At 37.9% G+C, this 16,409-nt stretch overlaps 3 protein-coding genes across 4 annotated transcripts; 2 read left to right on the plus strand and 1 right to left on the minus strand.

The window, feature by feature from the left end:
* Positions 1-535: 535 nt before the first annotated feature.
* On the plus strand, positions 536-7,003 carry LOC105950862 (copper-transporting ATPase HMA4). 2 transcript variants are annotated; one of them, XM_012974235.2, is made up of 9 exons: positions 536-1,172; positions 1,737-2,025; positions 2,412-3,160; positions 3,239-3,710; positions 3,778-3,945; positions 4,170-4,424; positions 5,001-5,123; positions 5,489-5,974; positions 6,348-7,003. In XM_012974235.2, the coding sequence occupies exons 2-9, from the start codon at positions 1,756-1,758 to the stop codon at positions 6,744-6,746; spliced, it is 2,922 nt and encodes a 973-aa protein (XP_012829689.2). In that variant the 5' UTR covers positions 536-1,172; positions 1,737-1,755; the 3' UTR covers positions 6,747-7,003. The 2 variants fall into 2 exon arrangements, with proteins under 2 accessions (XP_012829689.2, XP_088672537.1); XM_088816411.1 differs by lacking the exon at positions 536-1,172 and adding an exon at positions 1,282-1,421.
* An 832-nt stretch (positions 7,004-7,835) lies between these two features.
* LOC105950851 (ADP/ATP translocase, mitochondrial) lies at positions 7,836-11,051 on the plus strand. Its single transcript, XM_012974223.2, has 4 exons — positions 7,836-8,044; positions 9,365-9,879; positions 10,004-10,375; positions 10,475-11,051. The coding sequence occupies exons 2-4, from the start codon at positions 9,385-9,387 to the stop codon at positions 10,769-10,771; spliced, it is 1,164 nt and encodes a 387-aa protein (XP_012829677.1). The 5' UTR covers positions 7,836-8,044; positions 9,365-9,384; the 3' UTR covers positions 10,772-11,051.
* A 689-nt stretch (positions 11,052-11,740) lies between these two features.
* Positions 11,741-15,660, minus strand: LOC105950842 (uncharacterized). The gene is made up of 6 exons (XM_012974213.2): positions 15,347-15,660; positions 15,087-15,226; positions 13,711-14,063; positions 13,450-13,546; positions 13,072-13,362; positions 11,741-12,987 (listed from the first exon to the last, which is right to left on the minus strand). The coding sequence occupies exons 1-6, from the start codon at positions 15,495-15,497 to the stop codon at positions 12,013-12,015; spliced, it is 2,007 nt and encodes a 668-aa protein (XP_012829667.2). The 5' UTR covers positions 15,498-15,660; the 3' UTR covers positions 11,741-12,012.
* Positions 15,661-16,409: the final 749 nt, after the last annotated feature.

Here is a 16,409-nt window from a genome sequence, read left to right on the forward strand (position 1 = left end):
ACGATCTTGAAGTAAGCTCGCCACCTAATGCGTCTCTTTCTTCTTCTTCATATTAAACATATGAAAAACATTTTCGTTAAGGTCAATGGTCTTGAGCTCTCAGTTCGCCGATGCGGTGTTTTTGCAGTATAACCTTCGTTGGGTGGACTTTCGTGTTACTAAGTGAGCTATTTGCCCAATCTGGTCTTTGTGACTTATTGGGCCTTCAACCCATTAATTTGAATATGGGGAGTTCGCCCCATTAGTGCCAACTGACCCCATGAGACGGTTTCCTTTTCGATTCACCGTCTCCATTCTTTGTTTGTTTTTAGCCATATAGCTCGTTTTGTGACGAATTATTGTATAATACTTGTCTTAATGCCCCGTGAGGGTTTTATGGTGGACTGAGAACTCTAGATGATGCATTGTTGTTTCCCACATATTTCACATTCGTTATATTCAGTGGTGGAGTTGTAAGTCGACTCAATTGCTGTGGTGAGCCGACGGCCCTCCTCGACTTTCTAATTTGCCCGGGAATCGAGATACTTCACACATTAAACCATGCCTTGAGCATGTGTTTTAGATTATGTTGCCATGTGATGGTTTGATATTTGTTGTTGGAGTAATAACAATTCAATTTGATATTGGAAACTTTCTTGAATTTGTTTTTCTCAATTAACAAAGTAGGTTGGTTTAGGCAATATAACTAATGGGGTTCAAGGTCCCTTTCATGGCGATGCCCACGATCAAAAGGTAGTGGAATTCTTTGGTGGGAAACTTTAATAAATTCAAAAAAAAATAAAAATAAAAAAGGCATGGTCCATCCATGCCACAAAAACAAAGTAAACGACAATGGACTTTTTCCTCTCTCTACTGCAAACACAGAAGTATATATAAAAGGATAGGACTTTAAAATTTCAAAAAGTTTCCCCCAATTCTGCATCGGCGCCTCTCTCCTCTGTACGATCGAGAAAAAAAACCGCCTGCCGTCCTCTCATCTCCGCCCATCCCAAACCCTAGTTCCTCCGCCTCTACCTTCGTTTCCGTTTCCATTTCTGTTTCCGATTGAGTAAATTCGAAATTAATTTCGATATTACCAAACAAAGGCGCTTCGGGAACTGGATTAATAATTCGCTGCGGGAAAAGTGAGAAAACATCTTCTCGTGATCCTCTTTCATCCAATTGCACATCAGGTATTCCTTTGTCCATTTATGCATCGACAATTGCTAGTGGATGCTTTGTGCTTGCTATACGTCATGTTTTTTTTTTCTAGATAAATTATTGTTTGGCCTCGAATTTAGCAAGTATGGTTTATATATTTGTATTTGGCTGTGCTCTGAGTTGCTGTATTTCCTTACTGAATATTTGCGCTGAAGCAGGGTTTATATACACATATATATATTTGTATGAAATGTCATTTAATTGGTTGCTGAACAGCTCAGGCATGATGTTTTCTCTGATTTTAACCTTATTTTTGGTTAAAAATCTGGTTCACCTGATCCAATTGACAGTGTTGACTGTTCACAGTGGATGCATCTGATAATTAATGGAATTAGATCTATATTATTTAAGGGAAGATTAATATGACTTGATATTTTTAACTGTTGCTTACCAATGTTTATTTTACTTGCTTAAAGTGTATGATAAATTTTGCAAACCCTGGAGACTGAGTGAAGATTGTCTCTGTTTTTTTGAATATGATCTTCCAGATCCTTATAGTCTGTTGAATTAAAGTTCTATTTTACACTGTTTGCCAGGTTGCCTATACTGAGTTTCATGAACAAAAATATGGAAAGAAATGGGAAGGATGATCTGAAATCGCCGCTTTTGCAACATCCGAATGATGTTGTTATCACTGTTTCACCCTCGGATCAGATTTTGCTCAAGAAAATTAGGACGCTGGTCTTCAAAGTAGTGGGTATAACATGCTCATCTTGTGTAGCTTCCATAGAAGCTGCACTCGGAAAACTGGATGGTGTGCATAGTGTAGCGGTGTCTGTGCTTCAAGGTCAGGCTGTTGTGAAGTATGTGCCAGAAGTCATCACTGTAAGTGACTGATTTTTTATTAATTGACTTGCATTTAATTCGTTCTAAGTGCAATCTCTTAATTTGATGCATGAAGTAGAACTACCTTGGCTATTTCTCTTGTTTTGATGTATTAAGTGCAACAACTATGGGCTATCTCATTGCATAGTTGATATCTACTGTTGCTATTCTTTGTTATTAAAAATTTCAATGTACGTAATATCTCATTTTCTCAACCAAAAATTATCAGTGCTCAATTGTTTCGTAACTTTGGAGGGAAGGGTGGGTAGGTGGGGTTTTATTTATTTAGGAATATCACATTCCAATTTTTTCACTTTCTCACACTTGTTAGTTGCTCAACTTGGTCAACCTTATTCCTGTAGAACTGATAATGTTCTTTATTGTAGGCAAAAATGATAAAGGAAGCAGTGGAAGACACTGGTTTTGATGTTGCAGAGTTTCCCGAGCAAGACATTGCAATGTGCAGGCTCAAAATTAAAGGAATGGCATGCACAAGCTGTTCAGAGTCAGTAGAACGTGCCTTGCGCATGGTGGATGGAGTGAAAAAAGCAGTGGTTGGTTTAGCTCTTGGAGAAGCTAAAATCCATTTTGATCCAAATGTGACAAATACTGATCGTATTATTGAAGCAGTAGAAGAAGATGCTGGCTTTGGAGCTGATCTCATAAGCTATGGCAATGACTTGAATAAAGTATATTTGCAATTGGGAGGAATCAGTTCTCCACTCGATTTTACTATTATTCAAGACTCACTTCAGTCTTTGGACGGTGTGAATCATGTCGAAATAGATGTGGACGAGCATAAAGTGACCATAGGTTATGAGCCAGATATCATTGGTCCAAGATCTATAATACAGCACATCCAAAAAGCTGGAACTGGACCCAATACTTACGAAGCAACCTTGTTCACTCCACCAAGAGGAGGAGAAACAGAGAGGCAGCATGAAATCCTGATGTATCGGAATCAATTCTTGTGGAGTTGCCTATTCTCGGTTCCTGTATTTGTTTTCTCCATGGTACTCCCAATGCTTCCTCCATATGGAAATTGGCTAGACTACAAGGTTATCAATATGCTTGACGTCGGGATGCTTTTACGATGGATCCTCTGCACACCTGTGCAGTTTATCATTGGCAAAAGGTATCCATTCTAATTTTCTAGGTTCTATAGAATGTTTTGATGAATCATATGATTAGTGGGTTTTAACCACCTTCTCAGGTTTTATGCAGGATCATACCATGCATTGAGACGAAAATCTGCGAATATGGATGTTCTGGTTGCCTTGGGTACTAATGCGGCTTACTTTTACTCTATATATACGATGATAAAAGCATTGACTTCGGATTCATTCGAGGGGCAGGATTTCTTTGAAACTAGTTCCATGTTGATATCTTTCATTCTTTTGGGGAAGTACCTGGAGGTTTTGGCGAAAGGAAAGACCTCAGATGCTTTAGCAAAGTTGACAGAACTAGCACCTGACGTGGCTTGCCTTTTAACTCTAGATGCTGAAGGAAATGTCATTTCTGAAACTGAAATTGATACCAAACTTATAGAAAAGAACGATATACTTAAAATTGTTCCTGGGTCAAAAATTCCTGTCGATGGAATTGTCACTGATGGTGAAAGTTATGTGAATGAGAGCATGATTACAGGAGAAGCATTGCCAGTTACTAAAAAGCTTGGTGACAAGGTAAGATAGATTATATGTCCTTAATATTAGTACCCACTGAATTTAAACATTTATGTTCCATCAACAGGTGATTGGTGGGACGGTGAATGAAAATGGGTATATACGCATTAAGGCCACTCATGTTGGTTCAGAAACAGCACTTTCGCAAATTGTTGAACTGGTTGAAGCTGCTCAGCTTGCCAAAGCACCTGTTCAGAAATTGGCCGACCAGATATCTAAGTTTTTTGTTCCCACTGTGAGTTTATCTACTTTATACCTATAGAATTTATGTGCGGATCCAACCACTTGGTCTATCTAATCAACATAGTGAACATTGGTTGTGTATATGATAATGCTCTGGTTTGTTTCTTATTCTCATATGGATCAATCCATAGTTACATAGATATGGTAGCTCCTCGAGGCTAGTAACTCAAATATCAATTTTCTTTTTAATATGAAATAATTTGTTTCTCTACACAGGTTGTCCTAGTTTCTTTTGCGACGTGGCTGGGATGGTTTATCCCTGGACAAGCTGGTTTATACCCTAGAGTCTGGATACCCACGGCTATGGATGCATTCGAGTTTGCCTTGCAGTTTGCTATTTCTGTCTTGGTGGTGGCTTGCCCCTGTGCCCTGGGATTAGCGACTCCTACTGCAGTGATGGTTGCCACGGGCAAGGGTGCCTCTCTGGGTGTGCTAATTAAAGGTGGAAATGCCCTTGAAAATGCGCACAAGGTATGCTCTCTACTTATGTATGTATTCGAGAATTAAATAGAAAATCAAAGAATATTTAAAGTTATTGAAAGGTTGCCCATCACATATTTACATTTTGTGCTGCTTATATCAATTGAAACTTTATGAATGTATGTGTGGCCTTTGTTGATGCAATTTAATCATTTTTGGTGTCACTTATGTTTGGGGTAGATGATTACCCTGCATCACTAGAAATACATAGCCAATATGGATTGAGCAACCTATTTTATGTTCATGTCATAATATTGGGGTAGATTACAGATGTTACCCTTGAGGTTTGACCTGTCTACTGAATAACTTGGATAATTTTCTAGATAAAGAAAACCCCTTGACATTATAAATTACACCTACTCGAGGGAGTTTTTATAAAATAAAGATAAACTTCAAGGGGGTATTTGTAATTTTGAACATTAGCTGTTTTTTTACCGTAAATTTACCTCCGAAGATACTTTTTGTGATGATGCACCCTAATATTTGTTTGTGCTCTATTGACGTATTGTGAACTTATACGCTAGAGTTCAACTAGTTAGTCATGATGAAGATGCTTCGATTCTGCAGGTCAAGACTGTTGTTTTTGATAAAACTGGAACACTGACTGTTGGAAAACCAGCTGTAGTTAGCGCTGTGCTTTTCTCAGACGTTTCCATGGAAGATTTCTGTGACATGACTATTGCTGCAGAGGTGAGTTGTCTCCTCCTGTTTTTACTATAATATGATATTTGCTGAATTTAAATTTGACAATGAACCAGTAATGAGAGTAAGTAGGTAACATAACGGGAAAAAAACTATATGAAAGAAGCCATTTTATTTGCAAAGTGATAGAGAGTCTACTTCTGAAAAAATGAGTTCTGTACCGCAAGTTTTTAGGATAGTAACTAATAGATACAAAATTTCCACTATGGAATCATATGAATCATTTAAATGCTGAATGATTGTTGTTGTATGAACTGCTGGATAGCCACATACATCTGGATTTCGTTATCCAAATAAAAATGAGGCTAGGATGATTCTGATTACTGACATCTATGCGTTTTAAATGCTTACAGACAAATAGTGAGCACCCGATAGCAAAAGCTGTCGTTGAGCATGCTAAAATGTTTCGTCAGAATAACGGGTCCCATAACGATCTATTTACCGAGGTGAAGGACTTCAAGGTGCATCCAGGTGCTGGAGTGAGTGGAAAAATCGGGGAGCGAGCAATCCTTGTTGGAAACAAAAGGCTTATGCATCTTTCCAGTGTTCCACTTGGCATTGAGGTAGATAAATACGTTTCAGAAAATGAAAATCTTGCTCGTACTTGTGTGCTTGTTGCCATTGAAGGAAGAGCTGCAGGAGCTTTTGCAGTAACCGACCCAGTGAAACCTGGAGCTGCCCTTGTCATATCTCATCTCCGCTCAATGGGCATATCGAGTGTCATGGTTACAGGTGATAACTTGTCGACAGCTACTGCAATAGCTAATCAGGTGGGGATTGATAAGGTGTTTGCTGAGACGGATCCACTTGGGAAAGCTGACAAGATTAAAGAGTTGCAGGTAAATTACTAAAGCTGTGTTTATTATGTAATTCTTTCTCTAAAGCTGCTCAGCGTTTGAATGCACTACACGTGGAAATCCTTCTTGAATAATCGTGTGAATAAATTTAAGATTTACTTGTGTTTTCTCAAATTGCTAAAGAAATCACCATGTTATTTTTATCGGCATAAACCCCCCCCATGTTTCCCTGCCTCTTAAATTAGGGCTCCAAGGGGTTTGTTTGCCTTTTGAGTTTCGACCATAGCGTGTCTTTATTGTAATAAAAATAATATAGGGGCTCTTTTGACAATTAGAGTAAAAGTATACGACTGCTAAATGCAAAAATGTAGTAATCTTTTTTCGTACTTTGCCTAAAACCCTATACTTGACACAGTTGCAAGGTACGAGCGTTGCAATGGTAGGAGACGGGATCAACGACTCGCCAGCCTTGGTCGCAGCCGATGTAGGAATGGCAATCGGAGCTGGCACTGATGTAGCAATAGAAGCTGCTGACATCGTACTAATGAAGAGCAACTTAGAAGATGTTGTCACTGCTATAGATCTCTCTCGCAAGACAATGTCGAGAATTCGGACCAACTATGTTTGGGCGCTTGGGTACAACGTTCTTGGCATGCCAATTGCCGCGGGGGTTTTGTACCCCTTCACCGGAATTCGTTTGCCCCCTTGGCTTGCCGGTGCTTGCATGGCTGCTTCGTCGATAAGCGTGGTTTGTTCGTCTCTCTTACTGCAGTATTACAAGAAACCTTTACATGCTTACAAGGAGAGTCGTTAGTCTCTTTGGTTGATTTGACTCTAATATTACAAGCAACATTAGCCTCTTCGATTGATTTGATTGTTTGAATAAAGGGTAAAATTTTAGTAACTTCTTGTTACTTCTGAAAATGTGACAATGCACTTTGGCTGCTCGAAATTGCCATGTAAAATGGGACTTTGCGAAAGTCGTGATATTCGACGCAAATTAAATTTCTTGATACTTGATGGTGAAGAACTGAGATTTTAAAGTTGTATTGTATATATTCTGTTGTGCTTTGTTGCGTTGCATATGCATTTTGAAGGATTTTTAGTTGTGAATGCAAATTGTCCCTTGAAATTTTAGTGTATTTTCTGGAAAGTAAAGAAAATATGAAATATTTGGAATTTTTTTATGCTGCTACAATTTTAAATGACATTTATTTGGCTAATCAACGGTGATATATTGCCTTGGAAAGCGTACACAAATTACCAGTAAAATTATTTGCAACGGTGTATGGTATTTATTAGGGTGTATTGTATGCTACATCGAGTCACCGAGTGAAATACATCGGGTAGATCTTTACCATTGATATACACATAAACACACACCACATTAGTGTGTGTAGATCAATGCTAAAAAGACACCATGTGTAGTCTTCAATGGGTGTACCATAGAAATAACCTACTTATCAACAGTAAAAACACGCAAAATTACTACTCGTAAAACTTAAGAATTGATCAATGCAACACAACACAACACAGCCCAATATTGTACATCTTATGAAAGCAATAATACTGTATTCTTTATATTTTCAAGTCGCTAAATTAGAGTGTCCGCCAATTGACATTAAAAGCCAACCTTTCATCAGAATTTGAGTTGTGTTTACCAGTCCAACTTAGACTAGACTTCTCTTAAACCAATCACTGTTTGAAAAGGCAGAATTTCAATGTACACACACACACACATAAAAAAAAAAGATGATGACTTTTCATTCCCATTACTTTAGAAAATAATAAAGCCACACCAGATTTGTTTAATTAGTGACTCCTAGCGTCAGTCAACAAATTATTGGCAATAAATAAATAAATAAATATTTTAACCCCCCAAAAAAAATAAAAATAAAAAAGTAGCACCGCATTTCAGTGCTCCGCGACACAGGATAACAAATGGGCTCTCATTCTAAAATATCGGCAAAAACATGTATTCCTAGGTCAGCTCAGCCAACAGCTAGTATAAAAGACACACAGCAGCCTCCACTCATAACCCTCTCTCATTTCTCTCCGCACAATCTCCTCCCTTCCGTCTACCTTCCCGAGCTTCGACCCAGTCGGACGAAGGTAAAAACTCTCTCTTCCATATTTTGATGGATCTAATACTCGTATTTTTTCATTTTTTTTATCTAGCTTTAATTTAATTTTTCAAGGATCTGGCTTCATTTTCGCTTTTTATACGATCGTGATTCGATCTGCTCTCTATTTTTTTTCTCGATTGGAATTGACATTTTCCGCTGTTGGTTGCAGTAAGTGTTTTTTGTTTCTCTCTATATGGTTATGGTTTAGATCCGTGTGTTTGATACACAGAGATTTTTATTTTGTTTGTTAGAACTTAGAGAAGAAGAAGAGGTCTGTACTCGTTTAGATCTGTATTTTCTAGATCTGAACTCTTTTTTTCTGAAACTTTTGGTAAATCGTGTAGATCTGGTTCATATACGTTGACATATGATTTTGGATTATTAGACTTTGTAGATTTACGCTGTGATCCATTTATCAGCAATGGTGTTTGAATCCTTTTTTAAGATCCAGTAGGATATAGCAATTTTGTGATTTGGTTATGTTTTCACTGTATTCTGCTTTGATCCAGATTGTGTTACTATGTTGTTGTGGTGTTTATCAGAACCTTTGAGATCTAGTTTGTGAAATTTTCTGGTAAATGAAGAAAACCTTTTGGTTGTCTATTTCGTGTACATTTGCAGAGGCAATCGTTCATTGATGTTGATTTTTCATTGGTCTCTGATGATAAAAACAGCGTGGATTAGTGGTAGTCTGTAAATATAGACTTACTGTGCAGCTTATTAGCGCAGTAGTCTGTAAATGTGTGACTATTTTTCCAGTTTGATTATAGCAATCAAAATGTTTGTTGTATACTATTGACATCAGCATATTGATAGGGTTTAAACTATAATGATATTTTTATACCAGCATGTATGCTTTATACTTGGAAAGTGATGGGGTTCATCCGTCTTTGCTGTCTGCTTTTATTATAGAGAATATAATTGGTTCATCCATACTTGCCTTGGTTTGCTCATTTGCATGTCAGTAGTTTACATTGGCCGTATACCAACAAAACACCGCACAAGTTTATTTGGATTCATAAAATATCTTTTACTATTGTAGCCTTTTTGCTTGTATTTCTAAATAGACTTACTCTTCCTGCAATATTGTGTTAACTGCTTTTGTTAGTTACTAGTCATTATTTGCGTGCAATTGTGCATACTTTTATGTTGGGCATGAGAGAATTGTGCGATTCACTGATTATTTATTTAACTGTTAAACTTGGTTTGGTTTATTCTTGTCCTAGATTATGTAACCAATTGAACTTGTATATTCTTGTTATATTCTCTTGTATGATCACTTGACCATTGCTTTTGGTTCATGCAGGTGTTTTCTGCAGATTTGTAATGGCTGATCAGCGGTACCCAACCATCCGCCAGAAGGTGGCTAACCAGCTACATCTGGGCTCGAGCCTCTCACAGGACGTTCAGGCTCGTTATGGTGGTTTCCAAAGGCCTGCTACATACCAGAGGCAATTTGCTTATGGAAACTACACAAATGCAGGTCTACAGTACCCTGCCACCTGCTCCCAGAATCTCTCCTTGATTACTGCAAATGCATCGCCAGTGTTTGTTCAGGCTCCACAAGAGAAGGGCTTTGTTGGATTTGCCATTGATTTTCTCATGGGAGGAGTTTCAGCTGCCGTGTCTAAAACAGCTGCTGCCCCAATTGAACGTGTCAAGCTTTTGATCCAAAATCAAGATGAAATGCTCAAGGCTGGCAGGCTCTCAGAGCCTTACAAGGGGATTGGAGAATGCTTCAAGAGAACCGTTCAGGAAGAAGGATTCGGTTCATTGTGGAGAGGAAACACTGCCAATGTTATCCGTTACTTCCCCACTCAGGTTCACCTCATACTTGAATGCTTGAATACACGTTGATTTTATTCGCAATTATTTTGATGTTTGGTTTTGTTCATAATTTTTAATGTTTTATTTACTGAAAAGTTTATCGCATGTTGTTGCACAGGCTTTGAACTTTGCATTCAAGGACTACTTCAAGAGGCTCTTCAACTTCAAGAAGGACCGTGATGGCTACTGGAAGTGGTTTGCCGGAAACCTTGCTTCCGGTGGTGCGGCTGGTGCTTCATCGCTCCTCTTTGTGTACTCCTTGGATTACGCCAGAACACGTCTTGCTAATGACGCCAAGGCTGCCAAGAAGGGAGGCGAGAGGCAATTCAATGGTTTGGTCGATGTCTACAGAAAGACTCTGAAATCCGACGGTGTTGCTGGTCTTTACCGTGGATTCAACATCTCGTGTGTCGGTATTATTGTGTACCGTGGTCTGTACTTCGGAATGTACGATTCTTTGAAGCCGGTACTCTTGACTGGATCACTTCAGGTGTGTAGTGTATATCACATTTTTTTTCAATTTGATCTAGATTACTGTTTGAAATTTCTTTATAACTGAGATTTGATTGTTCGTTTTGGATGATTACAGGACAATTTCTTTGCCAGCTTTGCCCTCGGTTGGCTCATTACCAACGGTGCTGGTCTTGCATCTTACCCAATCGACACTGTGCGTAGAAGAATGATGATGACGTCAGGTGAAGCAGTCAAGTACAAGAGTTCTTTGGATGCATTCTCCCAGATCCTGAAAAACGAGGGGGCGAAATCTCTGTTCAAGGGTGCTGGTGCTAATGTGCTTCGTGCAGTTGCTGGTGCTGGTGTGCTTGCCGGTTACGACAAGCTTCAGGTTATTCTTCTCGGAAAGAAATACGGCTCAGGTGGTGCATAATTAATATAATATATTACCGTTACCACCCTTATTTTAATTTTCAGTAATAGATGGCGATGAAAATCTTTTTGTTGTTTAGTTTGAGGATATTCACTCAAGGCAAAGTTTGCGCACTTTGAATAATTTGAACTTACCCAAAACATTTGTTCCCCCTTTAATGGGTGGGTGTTTTGTTCCTGGATCTTTTTCCGGAAAGAGATGGCTTATTTTTACCGATTAATTTTTGCGGTTTTATATGTACGTGAGATTTTGTTTTTAAATGCAATGCTTTTAAGGTTTATTTTGTTGTTTTGTTTTTTCTTGGAATTTCTGCCTTAAACTATAGTATTATCATACTTATCTGTTTTATTCTCTGCGCTAAGGATTTATGTGCTTATAAATTTAGTCGTTATTTATGAGATGATTATTTCGATTTGTCATAAAATTGTAAGCTTATTTTGAACCTAATACTCGCTGAATCTTTTATTTATTCAATCATAGAAAAATGAATTTAGTCCACTTGAGCATTGTGGACTTTCTGATGACTTATATCCTTTTGGATTTTGAATCTTATTTGTGTCTTTTTCTGAATTAAAATTTCGGGCCTTTTTCGGAATTAAAAGGTCGAAAGTACGGAATTATATTTGTTAACTTGGGCCTTTATGGACTTTCTGATGACTTCCTTTGGATTTTGAATCTGATTTGGGCCTTTTTATCGGGCCATTTCCTGAATTAAATTTTAGAAAGTACGGAATTATATTTGTTAACTTGGGCCTTTATGGACTTTGATCCATGGATCTAGCGTTTGAGTTTAGTCCATCAAATACCAAAACTTTCTAATTCATCTAGTTTAAAATAATAGATAAATCACCTCAATTAAATTAATTAAAATGTCTAGGTTTATTTTAAAATAGATCTGTTTCTTCATCATTAATATTAAAAAAAAAATTATATTTTGTCGAAGAGCTCATATTGATACTGGGCAAACGCTAAAGATAATCCGACTTATAATTTTTCAAACGCAAGAGAATCCAAGTGCATACAAGACTTATCCCCAAGAGGAGTAAATAATTTACCCTACAAAGAGACCAACAATTAATAGTCCTGGTTCAATTACTCTGCATGGTTTTAATGTATGCGACACATAAATTAAAGTACAAAATTTTGTCCCATAAAATGAAGTTCAAGATTAAAGAAATTGTAAATTAAATTAAAATAAAAAAGTTTTACCTCGACTGCGAATCCTGGACATAGCTCTCTTATCACTTCCTCGACTTCTTCCTAGATTTCGACGATGGCTTAGTTTGCTCTGTGCTCGCACTGTGAGAGGTTCCTTTAGAATTACCCGTTTGGTTCGTCGACTTTGATCCAACACTTTGAGCAGCAGCCTCTTTAGCAACAGCACCCTGAGAGCCCCTCACTTGAGCCGCCCTCTTATCTTTTCTCTTTGGCCTATAACTCGACCTCTCCCTCTTCGGCAGCCACCTCTCTGGATCCGGTGGAGGACCTGGATTTTCCGGGTCAAACCCTTTTGGGTATTTGGGTTTTCTCTTCCTTTTCTTCTTCGCTTTCTCCTTACTCTTCGGCTCATAAGCTTCCACAGCTGGCCCACTCTCCACTATCTTTGCACCAGAAGTTTTCTCCAAACTCTCCACGTCGATTCCCTTCAGACCAGGAAGTGGTTTCAAATGTTTCTCGTACGATTCTGCCTTGTCAACATCTGTGTGAGCAGCAGTGCTAATAAGTCCCACCAAAGCCTCGATGTTTTTCCCATGACCTTTAATTAGCTCCTCATATAGACGAGCTGCTGCTTCCTTCTTTCCATGCCTTAGCTTAAAAGAAGCAGCCTCTTGCATTATAATATCGAGTTTATTGTCTTCTGTCATGGCGTTCGACCACCATTTAATAGCGGAATCGAAAATGGCATCGGCACCTTCGATATCGCCAGCTCGTTCTTTGAGGGAGACTAGGGTGGCGACAGTTGCGGGCTTGTGCTGAATGTCCTGTATTTTTAGAAGAGACTCGGCTGCTATTTGAGGGTGCCCTGCAGAAGCGGCGATCTGTGCCCTTGCGAGAAGGAAAACCTTCGAGTTTTCGGGGGACTTGTTAGCGTGCTGCAATAGTATCTCCTCGGCTTTGTTGGCTTTGTTCTCTCTTACATGCACTGCAGCTTGAAGAAGCACAGGGACTATACTGTTCAGAAACATGCCTGGAAGTGCAGATGCGAGTTCTCTAGCCTGCATTGAAATGCAACATTCTTGAAGAAAAATAACACGACAAACAAACAATGTAGCGATTTACGAATCCCGAAAATTCATTACCTGATCCAACTTGTTGGAATGAAGTAACAATAAGAGACGGTTAACATATATTGCTTCTCTTTGCTTTTGGGAGAGCTTTACGTCAAGGCCACGGGCAAGATGGAAGGTCAGAGGAGGACCTTCGCGTTTCTCTATCAGCTTATCAAGTTTCCTCAGGCCATCAGACACATCCTTGGGGCCCTTTAGTGCAATAAGGTTGCTTAATGCCAGTGCAAGTGATGATACATCGGCCAGATTTTTCTTGATAATGCTCGAATAAGTATCAAAAGCTTCTTGAGTGTTTCCTAGGACCTGCGCAAACGGTTGAAAACTGACTGAACCACTGCTTCTGATGTGTTTTGGAAAACCAGATATTCGTATATAATATTAGCATCTCACCTGTTGAACATATGCTAGCTGAACAGCTATAGGTGCCAATTCAATTTCTATGTCATCATCGGCTAAATTCTCTTCCATTAATGTTTCCTGACCGATTCTGAAAAAAAAAAAGACATAATGTTAATTTCAAGCATTTTATAGATAATTTTCAACGACCCTGCCATTGCATAAGAAGAATATTTACATCAAATTAAATGACTAATATACAATGGAGGCAAATTCTCTTGACAGCAAATTGAGTTTTACGAGGTTGGGAATCACCTTCTAGCTGATAGCAACAGTTGCTCTGCATCTTTATGGTTGTTTCTTTCTATCAGCGAGCAAGCAACATTGTAAGCAAATTCAAAACTGCTTGTTGGTTTGACTCTGAGAGAATCCATTATCCCCTGAACTTCACTAGCCCTCCCAGCAGAAACCAAGGCAGCTACAAAATTTATTTCCAACGTATCTATCTTTGACTTCTGAAGCTTCTGATATATATCCACACATGCATCCATCCTTCCTAAACGAAACAAGATCTGCGACTCTAACAACATAGATACAGTGTTTTCTTCTTGCACTTTCAAGGACAGCAAAGCTTCATCCAACTTATTTAGCCGATACAAGCAGTATGCCTTTTCAGAACAACGAAAGTGATGTTAATATAGGGGCATATTGTCTAATTTTGGGTGAATCGACAGATGATCACACAAAGAGCTGAAATCATCTTAGAGAAACTTGACAAAAATTTAGCTCATTCAAGCCAATAAGAAAAATAGGATTGCAACATTTATCAGGTCTGAGGAATAAAAGGATCAAGAAATTGACAGGAAGGAAAATATTGGATGAGTCAAGTCAGCAAGGGGCAGAAAATTCCTTGCAAGCAATCCAAATTTAAATTCACCATCCTGTGGAGATCATAACCTTATCTCAAAGATTTGAAACAAATCTCCAGTAGCAATAGTTGCTCTTAGAAAGTACGATGTCAAGGAAATACATTAGCCAAGGGCTACATAAGCTTTGAAAACGGCTTTCATACTTGCACGATGGGAGATTGTATTATCCTTTTACCCCGACTGAGCCAAACTTTTTTCAGGCACCATCAACTTTCTATAACATATCAAAAAATTATGTGCGTATGCGTGTGTGTATGTATATATATATATATCAGCAAATTATGTGTGTATGCGTGTGTGTATGTATATATATATATCAGCAAATTACACAAATCATTGGTCCGTATCGTTTTCAAAACTGTTATCACAATTCTCTCTGAACTTTAGAGAGATAGCTTTTTATCTCTAGCCTCAAGAACAACGGGTTTCGGAGTTAACTAAGTTGCAATTTCTAAATGAACTACTCACACAAAAAACAATTTATCATGGTCAATGATCATTTTTATCAAACAAATAAACATCAATGCAGGAAAAGTCAGGATATCAACCTTGCACATAGAATTCATCGAATGTAAACTCTATCTAAGATTACCAGTTAACGAAACATAATCTCGTCGCCAAAACTAAAAAACAATTTACAAGATAATAAAGCTAATAAAAATATTGCAAAATTCACACCTCATAAGAAAACCTGCATAAATTAATTGATCTAATATACCAAAAGTTGTTTCCCTAAAAAAAAATATATGTATCGAAAGTTACCTTGAAGAAACTGAAATCAACAGGATATTTCCTGGGAAACAATTCAATCGCACACAGAGCATCATCTATGCTGTCGTTCTTAATCAGAGCCACAACCTTACATCTAATCGCGTCCTCATCTCCCGGCAAAATCGAAAGCACTATAAAACACCAAAACAATAGATAAATCAAAAAAAATCCGAAACACGCAGTCAATTTTCTAGCAACAGCATTCGCGAGGAGCAATCGACAAATAACGAGTTGAAATTAATCCTGCATACCTTGATCTGAGACTTTAACAGCTAGGTCGAATTCGGATCGCTGAATGTGGCGATTGAGGGATGTGAAAAGGTCTTCGACAGCCACCGCGGGCGCCACCGTCGCCGCCGCCGCCGCGGCCGGCTTCGCTTTATCTTTCGCCTTCGGAGCCATATTTTTTTTCAGCTTTGATTTCTGTAGTCTTCTCTGCGTTCACATGCGGGTTTTCTCGGATTCTGTACTGAAAGGTTTTGGAATGTTACAACAGCCCGATTTCAATTGGGCCCGGCCCATATTTGTCGCTACCTCTTTAAGAAAAGCCCAGGCCCAGCCGCCCTCAAAATTATCACTAAACGAATCAATTTTTTATTCAATTTTTAAAACAAAATGCTCTCTCTATATTAGATTGAATATGTTTCGTTACGGGTGAAAATCAGAAGGATTGGATCGAATATTATTACATTTTGCGAAACTTAGAAAAAGTAGTTTCATTTCGGTAAATAAAAATTGAAAAATTAGATATTGGAATTTTGAATGAAAAAACTTGTTCCAAAATTCGAAATTAATGGAATTCGGAATCTTTAAATTTTTTTTAGTGCAGTTGCAAAGAAAACACTTTGAAAATTAAGAAATATTATTATGTGTTTTATAGTACACGTAACATTTGGAGAAAAAAAATCAAAATAAAACACTTTAAAATTGGAAGACATATTATTTTAGATTATAATTTTTATAATATTTGAAATGGTTCGGCCTGATATGCGTGGGTTGATATGTTGTGTGTAAAAAGAAAAGTTGGCTTTACGTTTCAATTGGAAATAAGTAATGATTTAACGTGTGTGAAAGAAAATCTGCTTTATTTACTATACAAATTAAATAATAATTATAATTATAAAATTAAAAGTGAAATAATTGGTTGAACTCTGGTTAGACCGATCCAACTGTGATCTAGTAAGTTGTTCAAATCGATGTCTGATCCGATTTTCAAAACATTGCTTGTAAGACAAAAATTTATTTTGACAATGATATGCACATAGTAATTGTGTGTGCATTTATACAATTAGCATTAATATATTCATTATATTA

Source organism: Erythranthe guttata, chromosome 4 (assembly GCF_056151865.1).
Source record: "Erythranthe guttata isolate IM_541 chromosome 4, IM_541, whole genome shotgun sequence".
Lineage (NCBI taxonomy): Eukaryota > Viridiplantae > Streptophyta > Magnoliopsida > Lamiales > Phrymaceae > Erythranthe > Erythranthe guttata.

Bases quoted from the DNA above. Each gene is read 5' to 3' on its own strand.
- LOC105950862 (XM_012974235.2), top strand. From the start codon at position 1,756: ATGAACAAAAATATGGAAAGAAATGGGAAGGATGATCTGAAATCGCCG. The intron at 5,124-5,488 runs GTGAGTTGTCTC...AAATGCTTACAG, and splicing joins ACATGACTATTGCTGCAGAG to ACAAATAGTGAGCACCCGAT. The intron at 5,975-6,347 runs GTAAATTACTAA...TACTTGACACAG, and splicing joins ACAAGATTAAAGAGTTGCAG to TTGCAAGGTACGAGCGTTGC.
- LOC105950851 (XM_012974223.2), top strand. From the start codon at position 9,385: ATGGCTGATCAGCGGTACCCAACCATCCGCCAGAAGGTGGCTAACCAG. The intron at 9,880-10,003 runs GTTCACCTCATA...GTTGTTGCACAG, and splicing joins TCCGTTACTTCCCCACTCAG to GCTTTGAACTTTGCATTCAA. The intron at 10,376-10,474 runs GTGTGTAGTGTA...GGATGATTACAG, and splicing joins TCTTGACTGGATCACTTCAG to GACAATTTCTTTGCCAGCTT.
- LOC105950842 (XM_012974213.2), bottom strand. From the start codon at position 15,497: ATGGCTCCGAAGGCGAAAGATAAAGCGAAGCCGGCCGCGGCGGCGGCG. The intron at 15,227-15,346 runs GTATGCAGGATT...GGTGTTTTATAG, and splicing joins TGTTAAAGTCTCAGATCAAG to TGCTTTCGATTTTGCCGGGA. The intron at 14,064-15,086 runs GTAACTTTCGAT...TGTTCTGAAAAG, and splicing joins TTGATTTCAGTTTCTTCAAG to GCATACTGCTTGTATCGGCT.